Consider the following 27074-nt stretch of genomic DNA (forward strand, 5'->3'; position numbering starts at 1 on the left):
TTATCTGAAGTTGACATATGAATACCAAAGAGGCAAACTCATCGAATGTTGATTATTCAAGTTTACAACAACACCCATTTCAGAGTTCCATTCATATATACAATCCACATTTGTACAGGATATACAGAATAACACCCCGGCATCTTGTTTGTTCGACTTATTTTATCTTACTTTAAGAAAGAAAAGTTTTTGAGTAGGTTTTAATCATGTAACGTACAAGTTACTGGTTTATTTTGGTATCATTATTCGGAGTTCAAAACTTTTCATAAATACACGGGATTTGTATATTACATCTTAATTATGGAGCACGGTCTGATCTGGTCTGATTTTTTTTTCTGGTTTGAATAAGTTGAAGAGAACATAGTCTAAGACTCTAAGTGCTATAAATGTTGTGAATAAGGAGCATAAAAGAAATTTATTTTGACGTATTTCAGAAAAAATGAGTTTAGATGAGTTCAGATAAGATAAGATAATTTTGGATAAGTTCAGATAAGATAAGATAATTTTGGATAAGTTCAAATAAGATAAGTTCAGATAAGAAACACGGAGTAATTTTTTGAAATATTTTCACACACAAAAAAGTTACTCCACATTTTTTGTGTGTGAAAATGTTTCAAAAACTTACTCCGTGTTTCTTATCTGAACTTTTCTTATCTGATAAATTAAATTTTTTCAGATAAATTAAAATAAGTTTAGACAAATTGACATAAATTCAGATATAAAATAATAAAAGTCAGACAAAATAAGTCGAATAAAAAACTATCTAGCTAGACAAAATTTCCATTCGTGGTCCAGTAAATTTGCAGGGAATTAACTGGGGTAGAAATGCGGAATGGTCGATCATGTACAAGTGGGAATATTCTTCTGCTTGTTTAATCAAATTGAGCAGAATCCTATGATTATTATCTCAAACTAAACAATGATTTACCTCAATATATACTAATATACTCCATCCGTGTCTTTTTGTTTGTTACGTATTTATTTTAGGATGTTTCACATGTTTGTTACGTAGGAGAATCTTTCCTTTTATAAACTTATTATACTATCATTTTTTGTGTCAACTTTTAATTTTAATTGGTCCAATTTTTTCAACTCATTAAATTTCTTTACAATTTCCCAAATATATTAAGTCAGCAATCGGTTAGTGGATTGAGGTTTTACTTGGGTTTATTTTTTTAATAAAAAAGAAAAAGAATCTTTATTATACGTTAATAAACGTGCAAAAGTCCAAACGTAACAAACAAAAAGAAACAGAGGGAGTAATCTATTACCTCTATGATTAACGTTTGTTTTAAGACGCCGACTCTTTTTAATTATCCAAATTATACATCAACATCCCAAAAAAATATGCTAGGATCCTAGGCAACAATGGACCGACGCGTGCATGCATGAACCAATCGTAGGTTACTATACTAGCTCTCTGATTTAATTGGTTGTAATTAATCCATGAAATGAGATTGGTAAATCATAATTAATAACGTTGTTAATAAGTTTTTGTCACTAATGACTAGACGATAAAGCTAATTATGGATTGGCTAATAGCTAATTAACCACCAATAACTAGTAAATGGTCGACATCTATTGCCACAAGTCTACAACGTAACTATATGTGTTGTTGTTTTTCTAATGATTGTCAATTAAGTAAGGTATGAAAGATAGAACAATACCTTTCATGCCTCAGTGATTTTCAAGGGAGTTAGCGAGAGCCCTTCCACACGAGACTCTCGGATCATTATGGCCGACTTTCGTCTCAGTTCGACCAGTCGGTCTCACAGTCAGACAGGCTTAATTATACCATTACGCTCACGATCGAGCAGAATAGACGCTTGAGCCTACCTTCGCACACCTCTGTTACTCCTGAGGAGGCATCCGCCCCAGATAAACTACCCAACTCGCAGTGTCTCGCCTTCCCCCGAATCGCCTTCCTTAGACGAAAGTTTGTCTGTAGCTAAAGATGTCACTAGTCAGGCTGACATGTGTTTGTAGCATGGTCTAGCACAAAAACTAAGTAACTTAAATGGACAAAAGTTTTATGGGAGACACTATTTCAGGAAAAATACAAAATTAGCTAGACACAATATGATAATATATATAGGAATAAAATGAAAAATTTGACTCAGACACGAAACTACATCAGGACACAACCCGTAACCGTGCCTAAATGGCTTGGCTATATTTTGAAAATTAAGCACAATACGATATACAGCACATCAGCTTATCATAAAACATGACACAAGTCACACCACAAGACGCAGACCAAAGCCGTCTCTACCCTCTACTCATAGGAGGACGGAGAGGCGGCATGCTGTGATGTGTGAGCAAACACATCACAGCGCCAAACATGCACCATTTCTTTTAAAAAAAGAATCATTCATTAAAAAAAGAGTACCATTTCGTTAAACATAGTATTTCATTAAAGACAAAGTACAATTTCGATTAAAACATGTACCATTTCATTGAATTTTTTTGCTATTATATTTTTATAAAAACATAACAGACCGGGGTTTTTACTTCTTCCTACTCATAGAGAGCAATGAATTTTCCTCCCGTTTTCAATTTTGATCCTCTCTAATTTGTAATAAATAGGTATTGTAATATTTTATGTTGGGAACTTTTAGTAGGTGTAGTCCGTATTTGTTTAAGCATTTAATGAGAGATTAGATTTGATGAGTAGTTTGACTTTCTAAGGTAACAAGGGTGTCAAATACTCAAACCGGGTCCTACCTAGTTTCCCATGTGAGCTTCTAGTAGCTTTTAAGTGGCTTATGAGTGGTTAGTGGTAGTGCAACCCAAAGTCCCCAACCTCCTACCAATATTCAACATTTTCAACTTGTTTTTTTTTTTTCAATTTTTATTATTCAAAGATTTGCTAGTGCAAAATGTCAATAAAAGTATAAAACTCGAAAAGATATATAAGTGGATGGAAATATTTCCTAATTCAAACATAATATTAATAGGACGAAATAATTAGACAACGATATTTTTTCTAGACAACGATATTTTTTAAAATAGAAGATTTAAGACATATTTAAGATATTAGTGATACTGTATAGGGGTATGTTTCCTATGTTACCTATGATTAAAATTGTGAAAAAATTACGCACAAGATGAAAAAAATTAAGACATAATATTACGTTTAGGATAGAAATGTGGATCTTTTTAACTCGATATTATTATGCTTCACAATGAAAGATATGTTATTCCCGAGAAAAAAATCAGTTGCATCATAGTACTAATAATAACGGTAACTCAATATTTGGTTTAATATTTGGGTGTTTTTAGTTTTTACTCCTGGTGTGCCTTCCTAGAAAGGATGCAACTGTTATCGGAAAATTCTTTTAAAAGATAGATAAAATCATTTTTTTTTTTCCAATATTTTTTTTGGATAATATTTTCACATCTAAAACCTTAATATTTTAACTTATTTGTCTCATTTGCAAATTATAAACAATGACTAAAATCCTTATAAATCAAAGTAATGACTAAAGGAGTAACATGTATATTAAAATAATGACTAAAAGAGTAACAAATCAAAGATTTACTTATGGATAGTGTCAAAAAAGTATAAAAATCAAGAGATATATGAAGAAATGAAAAAAATCAAGTGGATATATAAAAATATCTTCTAATTGAGAAATAATATTACTATGAAGAAATATTCCTAATTGTGTAATTATAATATTATGGTTGTCCAAGATATACTCAAGAAAAATAAATGATTTACTTTCCATAAACAAAAGAGAGAATTATGGAGTAAAAGATAATCAAGATATAAATAATGACTGAAAAAGTAAGAAATCAGGATAATAATAATTCATTACATCTTTAAAAGTATTCATGACTTTTTTTTAAAGGAACACACAAATTCTTATTTACAATGGTTGTACAATAATTATTGTATAACGGAGTAAAAGTTAACTCAAAATGCTTAAAAGTTATGCTTATATATGTAAAAGTTATCTAATTTTTAGTGATAGATTTTTTATTTTAATAAAACTCATTTCTTCAAAATCTCTAATAATGCATAAAATTAATCATTTAATCCTTAAAAATGTTTATCTATCAACTTTTTTTTTACTAATATAAAAGTTAATCAAAATTAAGTTAAAGTTAAAAAAAAATGGGTTAAAGTTATTTTGGTGTACAATAAATTTATTGTACACCTTGTACGCGCAAGACTTTTTGTTAAAGGAAAACCACGATATATTTTTTACATATCCAAATCATAAAATGATTTGTGATCTACATGAATATTACTTACCATATTCGAGTAGATAATTACATATTACTATTGTATATTTTTTTTACATGATATTTATCTATAACGTTAGTTTTGTCTCATTAAACAACTGATTATATTAAAAATATAATATCCAATTACCTTTTTTTTCTGTTCAAAAATTTGTTAGATAATTGACATCACCAAATTTGTTTTTATTGCAAAAAAGTCCCTAAATCCTTCCCAACACCCCCTTCCCCACTTTTTATTTCCCCCTTTTTTCACATTGATTTCATGGCCCCTCTAACTCTATTTATAAAATCCAAAACCCAAAAATAAAAATAAAAATTAATTAGAGTAAAATATCCAAATCACCCCTCAACTGAAATTGAGGAAGACAACTCTGTAAAATGCCCAAAAAGATAGAGTATAATATAATTTAATATAATTTTATTTATTTCTTTCCGTATTAATCCGGTTTTTAATTTTTCAAAAAAAGGAAAAATAGACAAAGAAAACCGAAACAGAGTATAATTATGAATTAACAGCGCTATTTAGTCAAATTGCAAAACCGACGTCTTCCTCCTCCTTCCTGACCTCCTCCTTATTTCATCTCCCATCAAATCTCTCTCTCTCTCTCTCTCTCTCTCTCTCTCTCTCTCTCTCTCTCACCGCGTCTCACTTTCTCTCTCTATGATTCAAACCCTAAAATTCAATTTCTCTCCAAATTCACTCAACAATGCTGCAGCTCCTTTGCTGATCTTCTGCTAAAAACCTGACAATTCTTCGGATTTTCGCGCTTCCTGTGAGTTATTTTCGACTTAACAGCTTCGCATTGCAGTTTTTGATTGATTCTGAGATTTTTTTTTGTTAAATTCGTAATTGTTGATTTGCGTCGTTTTACCGAGGATCTGTGGTTGAATTTACGTCGTTTGTGAATTTTGATTGAGTTTTTTTTTGGTGATCTGGTTGTGATCTGATCGTAATCTTACCTGATTTTTTTTTACGAATTGAATAAATCTTTTTGTGTGGGAGTTAGTTTTGTTTGTGTGAATTTTTGCTGCAATGACTGTTGATACCGCGGGTAAGATTGAGGGAGAGAAGTGCGGATTGGATGTGATGAGTTCGTCGTGTGAGGATCTGCCTCCAACGAGTGTCGGTGATGGTGTTTGTGAGTGTAATGGCGATAGCAAGGATGATTATGTCTTTGTTAATGGCAGCGATACCGCCTCAGATGATCATGTCGTAGTTGAGGGTAATGGGGAGCTGATTGTGTCTGAACCGAATGCTGATTTTGAGGGGAAAGTGGAAGGTGATGTTAACGGAGGTGATCAATTGGAAAATTGTGAAGTTACCAAGGGTAAATTAGATAACGTAGTTGAGGTAAATGGCGGAGAATCAAAGCTTGAAAATGGGATCGTTGTGGAAGAGGAGAGAGATATTAATGTAGATGTTGCAGAGTTGGAAGAAGAGATCAAGGCAGAGATTGGGGGTATAGTTGAGAGTGGTGATAGTAATGATACCGATAGTAAGGTTGATGTTAGGGTTAGGGATTTAGAGGTTGTGGAAGAGAGAGATCCAAAGTCTGCTGTTGATGAGGTTAAGTATGAGGAATCAGGGGTTGAGAAAGAAGATGATTGCAATGCATTGCCTTCATTAGATGATGATGATAAACCAAATATTTTGCCGGATATAGATAGTGGTACTGATATGGTGCCAAATGGGACTACAGTCGTAGAGGCTGAGCCTCAGGTACCTCATGCTGGAATTGAGGAGCAACTGCACCTTGAGCAATCTGTGGAGCATGAGAATCATGTCAAAGAACCTGAGAATCATGTCAAAGAACCTGAGAAACTGGAGGATGAGGTAAGGGATTCAGAGGTGGTTGAGGATAATGTTAGTCCTCACATGGAGGAAGTCGCAGAATCTGATCCAGTGGATGGTATCATATCGGAAACAAAACCTGTTGAGGAAGATGTTGTACATCAGTCTCATCCTCAAGAGGACAGTGTTGTAGATATACAGCTACCTAATGGTGATGTTAAGGCCCCAGATAGTGAGGTTGCGGAATTGTTGCTGGATGGTGCCATCACCGAGAAGCAGTCAGCAGACTGTCAGCAGCAAGATTTGCAACCTATTGACAGTAAAGAACTAGATCTAGTTGAAAAAGAGGTTGAGGTTGAGGTTGAGGTTAAGAAGCAAGGTGATTTAGATGCACCTGGGATGAGTGAAAGTCAGGTCCTTAACTCTGTGGGTTCAGAGGCTGTTGCATGTGAGCAGCAGAGGAGTGATGAGAGTGAATACAAGGATCAAGTTGCTTCAGACTTGACCACAGAATCAGAAGAATGTCAGGATTCACAAACTGGTACTGATCTATCTGCAGGAGCAGCTGCCTCAGAGGTGGATGGTACAGTACTGAACAGTTCTAGTCAATGTGATGAAACCAAAATAGAACTTTCGCCAGAAGTCAATGGGAATCTTGAAGCTTCAACAGTGGATGTGCATTCTGAAAAGTCTGATGAGCCTGTAGTTGACCATGAGCAGGATAGGGTCCATGGAGAAGGAAAAGAACTGTTGATTGCTCAAGAGGAAGGAAGCTTAGAATCTTCAGTTCAAGAGGTTTCTTTTCAAGAAGAGGTAGCAGAAAATACTGGATTGGTGGATGTAATTGACAAGGAAGTCCCTTCAGAAGATCTTAGCTTTGGAAATACCATAAATGCTGTGGAAGCAACCAACCCGTCAGAACCAGAACCTTCCAACGAGGAAGCTGTAGACAAGGAAAGCAAAGATCTGGATGGTAGTCATGTTGGAGATGGTGTGTCAGGAAATGAAGTTAATGTTTCTGAGTCTTCCCATGATTCGGGAAGTTGTTTGAGATCTGAAAATGAGGAGTTAACTGTACCCGTTGCTAGTGAGGTGGACTTGCCTGCTCCTTGTGACTCCGGCATAACAGAAGAACAAGGAATCGTCGATGATGGCTCTTATGCTGGTGATAACTGCATTAACCGCTCCGGTGATGGCGATGAGTCTAGTTCCCAGCCCAAATTAGAAAACAGCACTGATGCAAACATTGCTAATGGTACCGAATTGGAAGTTGAACCTGTGAATGGTGAGGTTGATGTGGCAGGCGAGACTAACTGTGATTCTGAGGACACTTCGAAACCTAAGATCAGTTTTGGTTCCTTTGAATGCACTTCACCTTTCTCACACCCTGATAATACTAATACTCACACTGACGTATTGAATAGATCAACTGAACTGATTACCGACCAATCAGAAGTTGTTGGTGAAAGTTCCGAGGCCAGTGTGGTGAATCCAGAGCAGGTTAATATTGATCAGGTTTCGGCATCTCCTCTCCAAGAATCTGGAGCTGATTCTTCGGATGGACAAAATATCAATCCTGATTTGGTTAGGAGGCCATTTTACTACTTGATCAGGCTCCCGAGATTTGATGATGTGAAGCTCAGTGAGCAGATTAGACTTAGTGAGAAGGAAATTGAAGAAAAGACACGAAATAGAGATGCTGTTCGGATTGAATATCAGAAGAGAAAGGTGAAACATACTGGACCACTGCTTGATCTCATAGCTCCCCCCCACCCTTCTGGGTTCTTCTTACTTATTCACAATTTGCTTCTTTGAACAGGCCATCTATTGGGAATTTAAAACAACTTTTGAAGCCGCTAGACTTGAAGAGAGAGCTGCACATAAGTTGATTATTGCCAAAAGGCGGGAAATAGACTCTGCTCAGTCTTTGATTAACCTTGCAAGGAATGCAATTACAGTTGAAGATGTTGATAGTCAGGTAGGCATTGGTTTCTGTGTGATTCTTCAATGTTTATATTGTGTGTTAAAATTTTTTGACAAGAATTTATGTCCTGTGCGTAAACAGATACTTAGTATGGAACGCAAAATACAACATGAAACCATGGCTTTGGCTGAAGAAAAAAGGTTGGTTCGGGAAATAAAGCAGTTGAACCAGCAGCGTGAACAACTCGCTGCTGATTCTCGGAGGCAGCAGGAATTACATCAGGCTCTGGACCGCAGAGTTGAAACAGAGGAACAGTTGAAGGTAGATCTAGTTATTATTATTATTTCAATCTTTTTTATAAATTCAATTTTATGCAAATCCCTGATTTTTTTTCTCCCTTGAAATACAGGTCTTGAAGAAAGAATTGGATGCTCTCAGAGACAGCCATGCCAAATTCGAAGAAAGTTTCAGAGCTGCTAAGAAGAAACACGATGCAGAAAATGCCTTGCTAAATGAGTTAAAAGACCAATTCATATCTGTTGATAACGTTCGACAAAAAGCATATGTACATTTCCAGACCCTAAAGAAACAAGCATTTGAAAAGGTTAGTTGTCTTTATCTAATGATCTTTATTTTTCTGAAATGATATAAGAGCAAAGAAAATAGACTTGATTGAAACTAGTGTTCATATCGTCAATGTGATAGAGGTCGTGGAGGCAAGGGAAGCACTAAAGGGGGACGGGTAGGAGCTGTGAGCCTTCCACAATATTTGAGAAATGTTGAAAATATGTTCTTATATATATTTCACCCTTCAAAAAAGTATTTGCTCCTTATAAATACGTACTCTGCCACTGAATGTCAAATACTCAAATCTTTGTTAATTTATTTTCTGCTCTGAATTCATTAATTTATTTTCTGATTTGAATTCATACTTGACTGAGTTTGTTGCTAGAGTTGATCTTCAGCAATGGTCCAGTCAGTTTCATCTGCTTTGGCACTTGAAAGGTTCACTCTTCCATGTTGAGATTGAGTGTAGTGTAGCAAATCTGTTGCTCGTGTTTGGAACTCACTCTGGTTTTTGGCTTGTCGTAGTGCATTTTACTTCTATTTTGTTTAAGTAGTTCCCAACAAATTATTTCTCAAGGCATTTTAAACCAAAGATGGAAGTGTGAACTTAAGCAGAAATAGAAGTAGATGATTTTGAGAGATGTCATGTGAGCTGAGAGCTCATTATTTTAATTGTTCACGTGGGTGAATGTTATTTGTGTTTCACTCACGACTTATGGAATGTATGAGAGAGATTCATTTCTAGCTATTTCTTTGAGTTTAAGCCTTTAAGTTCATGCAAAAGTTATTGAGCCTTTAAGTTTTAAATGGCAGAACAAGCTTTTCTACAATTACAAGGATGATGCCAAAGCAGCACATGAATATGCAGTTTCTGGTGAAAAGGAGAGTCTCGAACAACATTGTGTAAACCAGGTGAGAAGAGCTGTGATACTGCAACATGATGACACAAAGCTATAGCTATCTTTTACCATTCGTTTTCATGTTTCTTTGACATGCCTATTGATTTATATATATATATATATATATTTTTTTTTTAGGTGGAGAAGTTCATGGAACTATGGAATAAAAATGACGAGTTCCGTAAGGATTATGTTAGATGCAACATGAGGAGTACATTGAGGAGATTGAGAACACAGGATGGCCGAGCCCTCGGCCCTGATGAAGAGCCCCCGTCATTAGGAAATTTCCCTAATGATAGAATAAATACCGTAGCCAAGCTCAGTTCTGTTGGGACAGTTTCAACCTTAGAAAGAGATTTTCCAGTAATAGCGAAAACTGTTGAAGTTGAATCATCAAAGAAAGTAATTGAACAGAAGAATAATAATAAGACAGTCCTTTCCAAAAAGGGGGTTGAAACTATATCCAAAAATAGCTTAGCAGAACCTTCTGGAAGAATGGAGATAGAAGAAAAGGAAGAAGAAGAGCCCAAACAGACGAAAGAGGAAGAAGAGTTGGCGAGGAAAGCGGAGGAAAAAAGAAAAGAAGAAGAGGCTGCCCGATTGAGGGAGCAGCGCAGAATAGAGGAGAAAGCTAAAGCTCAAGAAGCACTGGAGAGAAAAAGAAAAATGGCAGAGAAAGCCCAAGCGAGGGCTGAGTTTAAAGCCCGAAAGGAAGCTGAAGAAAAGCAGAAGGTTAGTCCTCACCAAATGGCTATGTTTTTTTAAAATACTCCCTCTGTCCCAATTTATTTTTCATGCTTTCTGTTTTTAGTGTCCCATTTTAATCTTCATACTTACAATCTTTCCTTTTATATTGTAGCATAAAAGTCCTTAATATTTTGTCGAAAATCGTGTCAATTGATTATTTCAACCAGTCGGATTCATTGGGTCATTTTAACCATTAAATCTCTCACACTTTCCCATTGGAACCTTAAATCTTTCTCGTTTTTCCAATGTCAGAATTTTGATAAAAGTGAAAATATTATTAATAAACTTAATACATTGTTTGAGTTAAAGAAAAAGAGAATCTTTATCCACATTAATTATTTGTTAAATCGCGTGCATGATACCAAACGTAAAGAACAAAAAAGGGACGGAGGGAGTAGGACTAGAATGTGATTAAGTATTAAAATGTCTTTCTAACCCTTGTCATTTTTCAATTGGTGTAATAACTTTTTATGGAAAACTTTTTCACTGAAAAACACAATTCAAAACTAGTTAGTCTCGCCAAATGGCTCTGTTTTTGAAATAGGACTAGAATGTGATTAAATATTAAGGCTCCGTTTTGCTCACCTTATTCCAACTTATTTCAGGAAAAATAAGTTCAAATAAGTTTAGTTAAGTTCAGTCGTTCAGATAAGTTTAAATAAGATAAGTTCAGGAAAAATAAGGGTTGACCAAGCATAATTTATAACTAAAATAAGCTTTGATAAGTTCTGATAAGATCAAATAAGATACGTTTTTAGAAAAAATAAGTGAAAATCAGGTGAATAGAACGCACCCTAAAATGTCTTTCCAACTCTTGTCATTTATCAATTGGTGCAGGAGAAGGAGAAGAGAGCAAAGAAGAAAGGAAAGAAGAAGGGATCATCAGAAACTGCTGAAACTGAACCTGCTGAACTGCCAGAATCCTTATCCGAGACAGTACGGGAGCTTGAAGTTACAGAAAAGCCCGTAACAACAGTGAAGAAGTCCCATAAACCCGCGTTATACACGAAGCAGGTAAAGACGACTAAATCAATCTCTTCTCTCCCTGCTCCTCTCCGAAACCGAGGTAAGAGAAGGATACCACAATGGGCATGGTGGTTAGTGGTAGCAATATTGGCTGTTGCTCTTATATTCCCTTTAGGGAACATAGACATTATTGGGTTTATTAAGGTCTTAGCTGCTGGGTCATCTCATTAGTTAAAATTATTATAAAGTTATAAACATAGGTTTGAGATTATTTTTTATAAAAATATATTCAATTCTTGTTTATTTTTCTGGGTTTCTTCACCTTCACTCATTGCCAGTTTGTATACTTGACCTTTAGATTGTTTGATGAGATTGTGATGGGGAACGGAATTATTATACCATATAGTATTGTATTGCATCTACTCTTTATAAGTTAATAAATTTAATTCAGTGATTTATCTGAAATTGTTTTGGATTTTGGTCTTGTGGATATTTGTTAATTTAATGTTGGTAATAAACATTATGTGTTTGTTTTGGGTTAGTTACCTTCAAGATTATGTACTCTTTGTTAGATGATGGTAGCCCACATGGATAAGAGATGTCATGCTCTGCTTGATTCCTCAACAGGCACATAAAGATTGATGTAGGCCGGGTTGTGGTTTCGGGCCGAGCCTATGGGATGTGGCCTTGGACGGCCTGGTCCATGCCAAACCCACTCTTCATCGTGCTGGGTCGGGGCGAAAGATATAAAAACAGGGCCTGGGCCCACAACTTCGTGTTGTGCTGGGCTGTGCTTTTTTCGTGTCGGGTCTGGTCAGACCTCGGCCCGATCCGGTCCACATACAACCAGCCCTGAGACAACGAATTGTCCGAGGCCTATAGGCTTGTGTAACTAGACCTGTCAAACGGGGCAGTCGGGTTGGGTTGTAAAAAATTATTTTCGAGTTCGGGTTGAATCGGATCGGTCACTTTCGAGTTCGGGTCGACCCAACGGGTTGAAAGATTTTAAAACACTCATTATATTTTCATTAATTTAGGTGATAAATATGCAAAATATGGGCACAAATTAACAAATTTTCCTACACAAGTTTATATTTAATCAAATTCAACCATAAAATGACGTATAATTCAAATTAAAATCATATTATACACAACAATAGTAAAAAGAACGTGTTTATTATGCTTAAATATTTTCATAATCTCATTTATTACTATAAATACAATGATTTTCGGGTCCAAAACGGGTTCGGTCGGATTTTGACCCATTATTTTTCGGGTTGCTTGGGGTCGGATAAAATCGGGTTACGGGTTACAAGATCTTGTTAAGGACCCAATATTTTCGGGACAGATTCGGGTAAATTTTCGGGTTAGGTCGATTTTTGACAGGTATATATGTAACACATTCGAGACAGTGCAATCACTTTTCAATTGTTTTTTTAAAGGGGTGTTTCAACATTGCTTTAACTCTTTCAAGGAATAACGTTGTACATGGCCTAACAAATACTCCGTACCAAGACTGCCCTTTGAAAGTAAAGTAAAGTGAATCAGATACTTTTTTTTTTATCACCAATTGTTAAATGGTCATGGCCACTATTGTAAAGGAAAGTTTATACAAATTAAGTTTAGAGGAGGTCTCTATCCTAAAATTATTTGTCAGTAACACGAACTTATAAAATGATCTACTTATTTCTTGCTTCTTTAAAGCTAACACACCGTAATTGGTGGCACAAATCTTTAAACTAGTTTGTATCCAAGTTTATACAAGAAGATAAGATACCTATAAGCCTATAATGCAAGAATACTATTAAAAAAAAATCACGACAAATTTGAAACTTGACTATAATTAGTGGTTAAAATATTAGAAAGTACATTGTCTTCTTAGATATTATTGGATTTATTTGAAGACAAATTTTCATTTTTTATTTATAATTTTATAATTTTCACTAAAATATCGGAGTAATGTTTTAGCTCAAAATAAAATACGGAGTAATGGTCAAAGTAGTGCACTTGAAACCGTGCAAAAGCAAAAGTGAAAACTTTATGAAACAAAGGGAGTACGGGTATATCTTACAAATCTTCTTTAACAATTACCGACAAACCATTACAAATAAGTAATTAACATTCACATCTTAGATTTCGTTAAACTAGCTAAGGTCTTGTTTATACAAGTAGTATCTATCTTATACTAAAGCGCAATTTTTTTCTCCAGTAATCAACATTCACATCTTAGATTTAGTTAAACTAGCTAAGGTCTTGTTCATACGAGTAGTATCTATCTTATACTAAAGTGCAATTTTTTTCCATCAAAACCTCACGTCTCTTTTAGAAGCTAAAGTACGGAGTACAACCACTAATTAATGTTCTTGGAAATAATAAAGACCTTAAACTATTAATTGTGGAGTAAGTTATGAAGTGGCCATATTATTGTTGTTGTTGTTGCATTTACTCCCTATTTTTTTTTTAAATGATGCCATTGGAAATCTAAATTCTTTATTAATGTTCAATTTGAAATTCAAAAGGTCTTGCATGCATAAAGTGTAGCCTACATAACTTTTACCCAGTTTTCTCTAACTTTTACCCAATTTTCTCTAACTTTTATATTCTTAAAAAAGTTGATAGCAGATAAACATTTTAAAGAGCTAAATGATAACTTTTTTACATTATTAGTGATTTTGAAGAATTATTTTTATTAAAATGAAATTTTTTATCCCTAAAAAATAGATAACTTTTACACATATAAGGGTAATACGTTAACTTTAACTTTGGTGTACAATATTTATCGCACACCCATGTAAATAAGAATTTGTGTTTGCCATTACCCTAGTTGCCCATATTAATGTAGCATTTAAACAACCTAAACTTTTTTTTAAAAATCTAATTAGGGACTTATTTGCAATTTGCAAAAAAAATCAAGGAATGGGTGTGCGATTTTAATAAATTAGCTTGAAAAAAGTTGTCCATTATAGATTTAAAAATAAGTTAAAATTTATTGTAATTAAAATAAATGTTTAATTGTAATTAAAATTAAATTAAAATTAAAATTAAAGGTAAAGAAGAACCACCAAGTACGGACTAACATGAAAACTTAGGTTAAGCAGAATATTTTATCAAAATCTTTAATAAAAATTAAAAACCCACCAATAATTTTCCTTTCCATATTTGCCAAGTCAATAAATTATTGCTTCCCACATTTCACACCCTAGTAAACATTTTTCTCTGTTTTTCCTTTCTTGGCGCTCTGCAAAAGTTTTCATAACTCGCTTCAATTCTCCACAACTCTGTTTCTCTCTTGCAACTCACCAATTCGCCATTAAAACCCCATCTTCATCTTTCTCAATCACAGTATTTTCTACGAATTCTGTCATCATTGAACTACAATGTACAAGAATTGATAACATGGGTTGTTAATTAATGGTGATTTCACGAAGAATTTAAAGGGTTTTATTGATTCTTGTATTCCTATGTTTTGCCTCTGTTTCTTTCGATACCGAGTTTATAAAATATGGAGTATATTCCAGTAGGGAAGAGAACTAGGCTTCAAAAAGCCCTAAAAAGGGATAGTTTTTTGGATAGTTTTGGGGTTATTTCGAGTGATGACGACGATGATGAAGAAGCATGTTTGGTAATTGATAAATCTGAATTCTTAAAAACGAGTAGTCGTAAGAATTCTGAAAGGAATTCTGCAAGAAAAGATGTGGGGTTTGAGAAAAATATTACTATTAATAGGAATTTGAGTAGGGTTTATGATGAACATGGTGAAATTCCTCTGGGTTTTGATGATAAGGGTAAGAGAAATGTGAATGATGATGAGAATAATGGTGTTTGTGCCAATGATGATGCTGCTGTTGATGTTCATAGCAATGGTGGTGGTGGGGATGATGGTGTTTATGTTGACAATAATGTAGATGATGAGGATGATGATGGTGTTCATGTTGACAATAATGTAGATGATGGGGATGATGATGCGAATGACATTGTTATTCTTGATGATGATGATGATATTGATGATGGTGTTCGTATTATTGATGATGAGAATGTTGATACTCATATCGATGATGATGATGATGATGATGATGAGGAGGAGGAGGAGGAGGAGGAGGAGGAGGAGGAGGATGATGGTGATGGTGATGAGGATGAGGAAGATGATGAGGAGGATGAGATAGAGGAGAGTGTTCCTAAAGTCAAGTGTCATAGGAGAGTGTTTGAGGGGTTGGTTTTGCCAACAAATGAATTGGACAATAATTTCATTGGAAAAAGAACAAGGTCACATTACAAGCCTAATTTCCCTAGGAAGAAGACTAAATTTGAAACCCTAGATTGCCCTACCACCATTGATTTAGATGACTCATCTTCATCTCATGGCGAGGAGGAGGAGGAGGTGGGGGAGGAGGAGGAGGTGGTGGGAGATGAGGAGGAGGAGGAGGAGGAGGAGGAGGAGGAGGAGGAGGAGGAGGAGAAGGATGAGCTTAAGTGCAAGAGTCATGAGAAGAGTGTCGAGGATGGTGGAGGGAAGAGAAAAAGAGGAAGACCGCCATTGAAGAAAAACAATGAAGATGATGAGTTAGAGCATACAATGCCTAGGAAGAAGTCAAGAGTAAAGAAAAGGCAACAAACTAGTGAGATTCAAAATGCTTTGTTGGATGGGATTTTAAACAATAGAAATGATGATGAAGGGTTGTCAAGAATTAGTGAGGCATATCTTCCTCTTAAGTTTAGGTTTGGTGATGAGAAAGTTGTGCCAAAAAAATCAGAAGATGAACAAGAATTAGAGGGTCTCTTCATGGATATGGACTTTGCTCTTGGAATTTGTGATATTGGTTTACAAGCTTCTGTTAAGGTAAGGTTTCCTTTCTTCTATTTGTTTGTTTACTTTATACTAGTTTTTTGAGTTATACTTTAACTAGGTAATACTCGAGCCATGCTAGTTTTCTTTAGTAGTAACTATTACGTATGAACTTTCTCTATTATAATGATATCTTTGCCTTTGAAACAATGCATTGGTGTTTCTTGACTTGATTGTTGTTAATAGTTATGGAGTACTTACTGTATACATAAAGGAAAAGGCAAAAAAAATGACATATCATTCTGTAATTAGTTATATTCTTGTGCTTTTTTTGCAATGAAGAGAATGGCATTGTATGAGTACATAGAAGTGTGAAACAGAACTTCTTTCATTTACCTTTTAGGAAGATTTAACACTAAGAACTGTAGAATTTGTGTTTTAGCACCCTTAAACTCGGAAATTGAATGACATCTCTGAATCACTTTGCAGGATGATGATGAAGATGACAATGCTGTTCTATGTCATAGCGCGAATATGCAGAAAAAGCTTTGCGTTGAAGGAAAACACTACTGGATTCATGATGATGAGATTGGAATCAAGTGCAAGTTCTGTAAAATTGTGAAAGTTGAGATGAAATATGTCACACCTGATTTTGTAAGTCACAAAACCATTCTAATTCTCACTATATTTTGTATTCATTAGAACATGCTTTTACCGTAACACTATGAGAAGTTGAGAAGGGAAAAATACATGCTTATTATAGTTGCACATTATGGTTTAATTGTGTTCAAAATATCTAGTCAGATCATCATCTTTAATTGATAATGTACATAAATCATGTAGCTTTATATTATGCATATTAACAGCGCGAATTTTGGTAAAGTCTGGTAGTGTGATCTTTTGATTATATCAGAATGAAACTGGTAGTTGAATGTCCATTTTAAGATTTGCTTTTGCAATTATAGGTTTACTACACTTGGTACTTCCTTTATGACTTGAAAATGTGGTTCTGCATGTTTAGTCACAAAACCATTCTAATTTTCACTATTTTTTGTACACTATTATGATTTAATTGTGTTAAAAATTATCTAGCAAGTCAGATCAGCATCATTAATCAACTAATTACCATAAATCATGTAGCTTTACATTATGCAAACTAACACCGCGAATTTTGTTAGCCTGATAGTGTGGTCTTCTTTTTTTACATCAGTATAAAATTGGTAAGATTGCTTTTGATGTATTTGCATTATAGGTTAACAGACTTGTACTTCCTTTATGACTTGAAATTGTGGTTTTTGCATGTTTAGGCCAAAGATCGTCATCTTTAATTAGTAATTTACATAAATCATGTAGCTTCATATTATGCATATTAACAGCGCGAGTTTTGATTACATCAGTATGAAATTAGCAGTTGAATGTCCATTTTAAGATTGATTTTGATGTATTTGCATCATAGGTTACTTCCTTTATGACTTGAAATTATGGTTTTGTTTTGCATTGTTTAGGCCAAAGATCCATTCGGAATAACAGACAAAGAAAGATACACACAATTCCCTTACAATGACATCAGACTTTCTGACAAGTTTCAGTTCCCAGATTTAAGCTATGATGACATCAGAGGTGAACCTTCAGTTGATCATATTCCGGGTACAGTGTGGGACCTAGTTCCAGGAACTCTACTGAATTTACACCCTCATCAAAGAGATGGGTTTGAGTTCATATGGAGAAATATTGCAGGTGGAATAAAAATCAATGAACTTACTAAATCTACAGAATCATCTGGTAAAGGAGGGTGCATCATATGCCATGCACCAGGTACAGGAAAAACCAGATTAGCCATTGTTTTTCTGCAATCATACATGAAGCTATACCCTAAATCTAGGCCTGTAATTCTTGCACCTTATAGCATGCTTCGTACATGGGAAGAGGAGTTTTCTCGATGGAAAGTTGATAATGACATTGACATTCCTTTAATTAACTTCAATGAAAAGGAATTGTCAGGGAAAGAAGATGAGAATGTGATTAAAGCCTGTAATGGAAGTTTAAAAGATGAGAATACAATTAGGATTGCTAAGCTTCAAACTTGGTTTATGGGGAAAGGTGTTTTAGCTATTAGTTATGGACTTTTTCAGACACTAGCAGGTGATCATGGTAATAAGTCTTCTATTAATAAGAAGTTTAGGGAAGCTTTCCTAAAATGTCCTGGTTTATTAGTATTGGATGAAGGTCACACACCCAGAAATGAGAAGAGTGGAATATTTCAGGTTTTGTCAGAAGTTGTAACAAAGAAGAGAGTGATTTTATCAGGAACACCGTTTCAGAATAACTTTGAGGAACTTCATAACACGATTGCCCTTGTTCGAGAAGAGTTTGGTTTTGGTGTTCATTCTTTTAATCACTTAAATGATGATAGGAAAATCGAGAAGTTAAGGAAACAGATCAAACCCTTTGTTCATGTTCATAATGGTGAGATTTTAAGGGATACTCTTGGAGGATTGTTTCACTCATTAGTCGTGTTAAAACCTTCTGATCTGCAAAAGATGTTTTTCGACATATTAGCAACAATTAGAAGACATTTCATTAAATTCGATAACTTGATCTCTGTAACTTCTGTTCATCCCTCAATCTTCTATGAACAAGAAGAACCCGGCTTTTTCATTGATGAAGAACAAGAATTGTTGTTGAAGAAGCATAAAATGGATGTTGAAGCAGGAGTTAAAGTATGGTTTCTTATAGAGCTTATTAAGCTATGTAAAGGGGAAAGAGTTTTGGTGTTTGGACAATGTCTTTCACCCTTAAACTTCATAGGGGAATTACTGAAAACCCTTTTTCAATGGAATAAAGGGAAAGAGTTTCTTTATATTGATGGAAAACAGAATATGAAAGAAAGACAATCATCAATTAGTCTTTTTAATGACCCTAAAAGTGAGGCTAAAGTACTTTTAGCTTCAACTAAAGCATGTTGTGAAGGGATTAGTTTAGTGGGTGCTTCTAGAGTGGTGTTACTTGATGTTGTTTGGAACCCTTCTGTTGAAAGACAAGCTATAAGTAGGGCTTATAGACTAGGACAAAAGAAGGATGTGTTTGTTTATCAGCTTATTACTTCGGGTACTTTGGAAGAAGAGAAGTTTCGTAGACAGGCTGAAAAAGAACGGTTTTCAAAGCTGTTGTTTTCATCTTCATCTTCTTCAGAGGAGGAAACTGTGCAGAAAAAGAAGAAAGGATTGAGGGTGGTTTCTGAGGATTGTGTTTTGGAAGAGATGACTAATCATGAAAATACCAAGAATATGTTTGAGAAGATTGTTAGTCAACCTAAAGCTGATGATTTTATCAAAACTTTTGGGTCTCTGAACATGTAGTATGCAGCATTGTACAGCTTCATAGTTATTTTTTCTGCTGAGATTTTTTTTTTGTAGTCAATTATCTGAAAAATGACTGCAGATTTAACCTGAGATTATCGCGTTTTTCTGATTTCTGAAAATGGAAGACAGAAATCAGAAGAGTGAAGTATTTCAGAAGATTGTCAGAACAGCAAAAAATGACTTTTGATTTGCATGATGAAATTTTAGCTATTCTTTACTATTGTGAAGTGGAAATTTTTGAATAAATGTATCTGTTACAGACTTACAGGTGATCTATTTGACTCGATTTCATATACGACTATCATAAGATTGTGACTCTTTTACTAGCTAGCAATAGTTTTGTTTTCTTTTCTGTGATGATCTTCTGAAGAAAGTAATTCTGAAGTCTCAAAGGGATTGCTCAAGTGCTGGTTTTCTGGTGCAGCAATGAATTGCTCTTTTTCCTGCCTAGACTTGCATTACTTTGTTGCTACAATTACCTGTTTTTGATGTATGTACGTGGAATGGTAAAGACTAAACAAGTGATGTACGTACAATCTAAGTTGCATGGACTTTTCATTTTACCTCAAATACTCGTGTCGGATCCTCAATACTCTGACATGGACATCGACACTTCGACACTTCATTTTAGACCAAAATTATGCAACTTTTTCACAAAATTGTCGTGTCGGACACTTGGACACATATTTGTACGGGATAGCGCAATTACTATTCTCCCGAAAGTGGAACATGGAGGGGAATAGTTATTTATGCTACGTAGTAGTAAGAATTTATGATGATTTATTTGTATCCGTATGCAAGGAAATTCAAAGTTTACAACAAGTTTTTTGACCTTAAATTATTTCCTTACATGATTTGAGAAACCGTTTTAAGGATTTAAAGCCGTAAACTTTAACTAGTTAGTTACTCCAATTTGCAAGCGAGTAGACTAACCAAACGCCACAAACTTAAATTGATTAGCTAATTATTACTACTTCAGTACTTCGTATTCTTTTGTCCGAATGAGCCCCAACAAAGGCATTACCATTTACAAAAAGGACAAGGATAATTAAATTTACCTTTACGATAATTTTTATTGTACAACAAGTCCAGTGTATCTTTTCATTGCTCTGCCATTTACCAATGTTGCTAACAACAAAAATAATCTTTTTCTAATTTTTACACCAATAAAAAAAAAATCAAAGTTAATTTTTTTTAAAAGTCCAAATTTGCTAAATGCCTAAATCACAGTTTCAATTTGATAGCAATTCAAATTCTCAGACAATTTCCACTTCAAAATTCGAGCGATTGCAAAATTGGGGTTTCCCATCAAGTTTTGGTAGTTGCTGCATCTTCAGATTGCAATTAAGGTGCTGCCTGCTTATTCTGTCTCTTCAAATCCCAGGATGAACCAAGAACAAAGCTCCCTTGTTCTACAATCTTCCTCCAACTTCTCACCACCCAAAGGTATAATCTTTCTGTGATCTCCTCTCTTTCAATTTCAATAGATTTCATTTTTTAATCAATCAAACAATTCAAACAATTAAAAAATAAATGCAGGGGTGAAGTTATCGTATGGAACAGCTGGGTTCAGAGCAGATGCAACCCTGCTAAAATCAACGGTGCACAGGGTTGGAATCTTGGCTGCTTTAAGATCAATCCAAACCAAATCTGTGATAGGATTGATGATCACAGCTTCCCATAATCAAGTGTCTGACAATGGTATCAAAATTGCTGACCCAAATGGTGGAATGTTGTCTCAGCTTTGGGAACCCTTTGCTGATTCCCTTGCCAATGTTGCTGATCCCTTTGAACTTGTTCAGGTTTTTCTCCCTTCATTTTTCATCAGTTGTTGGAGTTTTGGGTTTTGTTTATTTTGTCAATTCTCACAATGTTGGAATTCTGTTCAATTTGCATTGTTTTTAATTTTGAATTTGGGTTTGATGAATTTCATGTTTCCTGAAGTTTTATTTGAGATTGGAGTGTCTTTGAGAATACCCTTCATCTATCTCTATGTTACTCAGATTCAGTACTTGTGTCAGACTCGGCTAGTTATGAAAGGCACTTTGTATCTGTGTTTTGGGTCCAAGATGAAGTGTTAAGTGTTGATACCTATATTGGGCTTCTGGATCTGATATAGGTGTTTGAGATGAAATGAATGAGTGAGTACTTACTAACATAGCATTTCAAGGACACATAGTTGTCTAATATTAGCTCATATTGTAATTGTGTATGCTGTTCACTGTTCAGCCTCATGGTTGTGGAAGTTGGAATGTTTGATTTTGTTGGACCTACATTTCTCTCTTCTGGTTGTTCCAACTCTTCAAGGGCGAAGAATAAGATAGAATCGTTGCCCCTATCCTGTTGGTGGCTTGCATTGCTTGTATTCTATTGTTGAAAATAGGATTGCATTGAGTATATATTTGTTAATACCATCTTGTTTAAGTGAGAAATTTGATTTTGAACCTAGAATTTGCTGGTTGTGGGTTGTGCTGAGTTTAATTCACTTTCCGAAACAGCTTATTAGTGATTTTGTGAGTAAGGAGATCATCCCACTTGATAATGTCCGTTCAGCAGAGATCTTGCTGGGAAGAGATACTCGTCCCAGTGGAGAATATCTCCTTGAAGCTGCAAAGCAAGTAATACTTTTCACTTTATGGGCTTTTGGTTGTTACACTGATGCTAATTCTGTAGTTATTTGAATGGTCGCCAAAGTTCTAAATGATCTCCGTATTCCATTCAAGGGTATCAGCTCAATAAAAGGTGCGATTTACCATGATATGGGAATTTTAACCACCCCACAATTACATTGGATGGTCCGTGCTAGGAATATGGGTATGAATTCAACTGAGCATGATTACTTTCAGCAACTCTCACATTCCTACAGGTTAGTGTATACACCATGCAAGTCTATAGAATATTTACATACACCATGGAAGTCTGTACTATGTTTTTCTACTGTCTTTTCGACAATGCTGAACAATTACTTTCTTGTATCACGCACTTAATAATGTTGTTGACTGGTTTAGGTGCTTAGTTGAATTGATCCCAGATGAGAAAAAAGTGAGCAAATCCAATGATATTGTGGTAGTTGATGGGGCTAATGGTGTAGGAGGTGATAAACTTGAAATTTTGAGAGAGTTGTGTGGTGATCTATCAATAGAAGTAAGAAATTCCAGCAAAGGAGAAGGTGTTCTGAACAAAGGAGTTGGAGCTGATTTTGTGCAGAAAGAGAAAGTTGTGCCGTCTGGGTTTGGCCGTAGTGATGTTGGGCTGAGGTTAGTCATCTCTTTCTCATTTTGTTCTGAACTTCTGATCATTAGTATTATATATTTGTACTATAATCTCTTGATTATTTTCTTGTCTGGTGGTTGTCCTGGAACATGAAGCCTCCTTTTAACTACATGAGAAATACGTGTGTTGGTCAAGTGCTAAATTTTGATGCAGATGACAGACATCTGATCACAACCTTAAATTCCAGGCATGAAATTTTGGCTTTTTAACATTTTGGAGGGAGTTTGGATATATCTATTGATTGGTTCATCTAACTGGAGATATATTTTTTGATTTTAAATTCTGGTAATGTCAAATTTTCAATTCTCACCCAGGTGTAGATAGAGATTCAAGTACAGGAGCACTTTTTTTGGCTGAAATAGATTGAACTTTGTGGATTTTAAAATAGGTTTTTCATGTAGAAATGAATTTCAAGCTTTTTGTGGAAAAAAGTACTACGTATATGTTTCTGCTGGATGGCAACCAAGAAATATGGTTTTCAGGACCCCTCTTCTGTGCTGCCTTTTTCTTACTTTGGTATGGATTAAACAAAGCCAAATCTCAAGTTACAATTCTATAACTGAACCACACAGGAAATATTGAATAAGCTATCCTTTCACTTGAAAGTAATCTGTACTCTGAGTAGTTTTATATTCCTATACTTCATGACTGACATGAAGCCCAACTTTAATTCTCTTGTTGTGTCTTCAGACTAGATTTTCAATTTGAAATTTCAACTAATTACTTAATTAGTGTTTGTGATAGCAATGATTTCTGGTTACATCTTTGAAGTTTTCGATTATGTTAAGGAAATTGATCCCATGTGGAAGCTAAGCTAACTGTTGAGATGGTTCTAGCATTTCAGGTGTGCGAGTTTTGATGGGGATGCGGATAGGCTTGTATATTTTCTTGTGCAACCAGACAGTAAATTAATTGACCTTGTTGATGGGGACAAGATACTATCGCTGTTTGCTCATTTTATTAAAGAGCAATTGGATGCTCTAAAAGACAATGAACTTGAAAAACCGTGTGATCCTTATCATCCACGTCTAGGCATAGTGCAAACAGCCTATGCTAATGGGGCATCAACCGCATACCTAAAAAACTTGGGATTGGATGTTGTCTTAACTCCGACTGGAGTGAAATATTTACATGAAAAAGCTTCTGAATATGACATTGGTATATACTTTGAAGCAAATGGCCATGGCACCATATTGTTTTCTGATACTGTACTATCTTGGTTGGAGGATAGAAATAGCGAGCTCTCTTCTGCTTGTACAGGTCAGTTAAAATATACTTCCTCTGTTCTTATTTACATGACACAATTATTTAATCACGTTTGCTAATGCATGATTTCAAACATTTAATATCTTCAATTACGGATAAGAAAAAATTATAAACAGTTGATATTTAAAAAATATTTAATGAGACGAATCTAACAAGACCCCACAACACGAAAATGTTTTTTCTTAAACTTGTGTGAATAGTGTCCAAAACACAATTGTGTCATGTAAATAAGAATGGAGGAAGTATTTCTTTTGTTTATTACTTCTTTTATTTACCAATAATTAGACTTCCTAATCAATTTTCTTTCCTTTTTCAGGCTCGGAAAAGCACAAGGCCGCGTTGAGATTATTAGCTGTCAGTAAATTGATCAATCAGGCTGTTGGTGATGCTTTGAGTGGATTGCTATTGGTGGAAGCCATCTTACTGCATACAGGATGGTCAATTCAGAAATGGAATGAACTCTACAAAGATCTACCTAGCAGACAGCTTAAGGTTTGGCAGTTCGCTTTATTTTTCATAGTTATAAAAGTAATAACTCCATTCTCGTTGACAGAACCCTCATCCCTGTTTGCCTAGTACGTAGTATCTTTCTGTCCTTTGCTAGTCCTAGACTTCCTAGCATTTTTTTGACATAAGGGCTTCTCTTTAGTAGAAATTTCTAGTGCCAAAAAATCCCATTTTTTGCTGGTTTTGTTTCAACATTTGAAAGTTTCTTTTGAAGAGCAGAGTCCTATTGGTATATATAGTTTGCTGTTGCGACTTCTCTGGTTGAGAAGTTCTGAACTGAGCTTTCACTACATAGTACTTACTCCGTTTCGAAATAATGGGGACAATTTACATTTTCAAGTTTGCAATGCAAATTTTTCGAAATTAATATTTCTAATTTTTTATTCATAAAAATTATAAAAAAAAATTGATATCCCGAAAGTACACATTGAGACGAATCAAACAAGACCCCACACGACTATATTTTTCCTTACTCATAAATCACAAGTGATAGTCAAATTGAAATTGTGAATAGTGTCAAAAGTCAAAATGTCCCTATCATTTCGAAACGGAGGGAATACATACTAAGGGACATGCAGGTGTGTTGTGTGAAAAAAACTTGCAAAGTGGTTTGTATACTTTCTTAGAGAGGTACGTTTCTTACAGTTGATTACTGCTGAAATTATAAAGCAAATCAAGATAGATCAGTAGTCTTTGCCAATCCTGCTTTTGCAGTTACCGTGGCATATTTAGTTCTAAGACAACCTCTAAAGTGACTTTGGGTTTTGATTTTAACCCATCAGAAGCTTCATGTTACTCTTTTTTTAATTTCTTTCTTCTTTGAGAGAGAGATATTGGAGAGATGTTTACTGTGAATTGTGTAGTGTACTCTTTCTTTCAAGTGCAGGTTATCTGTTCTAACCATGTGCTTCCATAATCATCATCTTTATTGTCGGAGTTTCAGGTTAAGGTAGTCGACAGAACAGCAGTTGTTACTGCAAAGGCTGAGACTGTAGTTGTGCAGCCTGCTGGCATCCAAGAAGCAATTGACACTGCAACTGGTAAAATCTACAACCTCACTACTTATTTGGAACCAAAATCTTATATTTGTTGGTGAAAAAGAAGTGAATTTGTATATTTTTGGGTAGATTTAATTTGGGGTGTGCAAAAATCGGCTGGAACCAGAAAAATGGACCGGACGAGTTGAGAAATATTATTTTCTGTTCATCGGTCCCTGGTTTTGGACCAGACCGATTTTTTCTTTGAAAAGTTAATTTCCTCCTTTAATATGTTGGAAATATTACTACATTATGAGATTTTTTATTTTTTATTATATTTTGTAGAAAAATAATAAAAATATATAGATATAGGCGTGCAACCGGTCCAAATCAGTTTGGTCCGGTTTTGGACCCATTTTTCCGGTCTGGTCCAAACATAACCGGTCCGAGTCCGGTCCGGGTTTGGACCGGTGAACACCCCTAGCTTTAATCATTCCCGTTTTCGTTTGACGGTTCTATAAGAAAACCACCCATCTATAACTCTCTAAGTGATCACATTATCATTAACGTGTTTCTTTTTCCGTTGAGTGCAGCAAAGTATCGTCATGGACGATGTTTTATCCGGCCATCGGGTACAGAGGACGTCATTCGGGTCTATGCAGAAGCTGCCACTCAAGAAGAGACAGATAGTCTAGCTAATTCAGTAGCAAAGCTTGTAGATCAGTTCCTTGGATTTGGCAGCTCACAATGAATGAGTCACTACTTTGAAGTTTGACCCACTGGTTTTTGTTTTTCCCATCATTTTTCTCTTGTTTAGAAGTATAACTGAATTTGGTTATTTATTCCAAAGTTTAACAGAAACAAGTTATTCCTTTCAATAACAGTGGTGACATCAACAAAAAAAAAAGTGTTCATGGATGCATTTGCTTGTATAAAAGAACATTATCTTGTCAAAAAATGTTATTATATACTGCTTTGTTATGTACTTCCTCCATTCTTATTTTCATGACACGATTGTACTTTCGACACTATTCACACATGTTCATTTGACTTACTTTTGTGATTTATACATAAGAAAAAACATAGTCGTGTGGGATCTTATTAGATTCGTCTCAATAAATATTTTTTAAATATCAACTTTTTATAATTTTTTCTTATCCATAATAAAAGATATTAACGTTTGAAATTGTGTATTGGCAAACGTGCCTAAATAATTGTGTCATTTAAAAAAGAATAGAGGAAGTATTATGTAATCTTTGTCCTAGTTAGTAAGTACTCATAAGTGTAGTAGCCAAGACTAGGGCTGAGCACGGATCGGATATCCGATCCGAAATCAACATTCGGATCGGATATCCGTATCCGAATATTTGGAAATTTGTTATCCGTATCCGATCCGAAAATTTCGGATATCCGATATTCGAATATCCGAATTTTTCGGATCGGATAATCCGGATATCAAATATCCGGAATGCTCCTGTCATTTTTTTTTATCCTGTATCATTTTAAATTATTTTCTACAAAAAATATTTAAGAAATAAGCTTCTGCAGTCTTGCTCACAATTTAAATAATACCTATAAACAATATCATAAATCAGGAAGGATTTGTTTCATCCCAATCTTTAAAAACACAGTGCTGCCAACAAGTCAGCAACTAAGGTATGCAAACCCATCCCAACAGAAAGCAACACATAATACTTAATAGTCTTAAAACAAAATTACAAGTCTTCAACAACAACGCTTAATCGTTTACAAAAGTCTTC

The 27074-nt window shown here is 34.8% G+C and overlaps 3 protein-coding genes across 4 annotated transcripts; all 3 read left to right on the forward strand.

Moving 5' to 3' along the window:
• Nucleotides 1-4790: 4790 nt before the first annotated feature.
• LOC110781527 (uncharacterized) lies at nucleotides 4791-11621 on the forward strand. Its single transcript, XM_021985680.2, has 7 exons — nucleotides 4791-7771; nucleotides 7863-8021; nucleotides 8109-8288; nucleotides 8377-8571; nucleotides 9348-9446; nucleotides 9572-10165; nucleotides 11018-11621. The coding sequence occupies exons 1-7, from the start codon at nucleotides 5285-5287 to the stop codon at nucleotides 11375-11377; spliced, it is 4074 nt and encodes a 1357-aa protein (XP_021841372.2). The 5' UTR covers nucleotides 4791-5284; the 3' UTR covers nucleotides 11378-11621.
• Nucleotides 11622-14328: 2707 nt separating this feature from the next.
• On the forward strand, nucleotides 14329-19610 carry LOC110781501 (SNF2 domain-containing protein CLASSY 4). The gene is made up of 4 exons (XM_056833580.1): nucleotides 14329-15317; nucleotides 15564-15983; nucleotides 16419-16583; nucleotides 17435-19610. The coding sequence occupies exons 1-4, from the start codon at nucleotides 14649-14651 to the stop codon at nucleotides 19286-19288; spliced, it is 3108 nt and encodes a 1035-aa protein (XP_056689558.1). The 5' UTR covers nucleotides 14329-14648; the 3' UTR covers nucleotides 19289-19610.
• Nucleotides 19611-20505: 895 nt separating this feature from the next.
• Nucleotides 20506-26282, forward strand: LOC110781520 (phosphoacetylglucosamine mutase). 2 transcript variants are annotated; one of them, XM_056831185.1, is made up of 9 exons: nucleotides 20506-20737; nucleotides 20831-21093; nucleotides 21790-21909; nucleotides 22015-22157; nucleotides 22300-22548; nucleotides 23409-23824; nucleotides 24147-24358; nucleotides 25281-25377; nucleotides 25908-26282. In XM_056831185.1, the coding sequence occupies exons 1-9, from the start codon at nucleotides 20677-20679 to the stop codon at nucleotides 26063-26065; spliced, it is 1719 nt and encodes a 572-aa protein (XP_056687163.1). In that variant the 5' UTR covers nucleotides 20506-20676; the 3' UTR covers nucleotides 26066-26282. The 2 variants fall into 2 exon arrangements, with proteins under 2 accessions (XP_056687163.1, XP_056687164.1); XM_056831186.1 differs by having other exon boundaries at nucleotides 20507-20737; nucleotides 24147-24322.
• Nucleotides 26283-27074: the final 792 nt, after the last annotated feature.

The sequence above is a fragment of the Spinacia oleracea genome, chromosome 6 (genome assembly GCF_020520425.1).
Source record: "Spinacia oleracea cultivar Varoflay chromosome 6, BTI_SOV_V1, whole genome shotgun sequence".
NCBI lineage: Eukaryota > Viridiplantae > Streptophyta > Magnoliopsida > Caryophyllales > Amaranthaceae > Spinacia > Spinacia oleracea.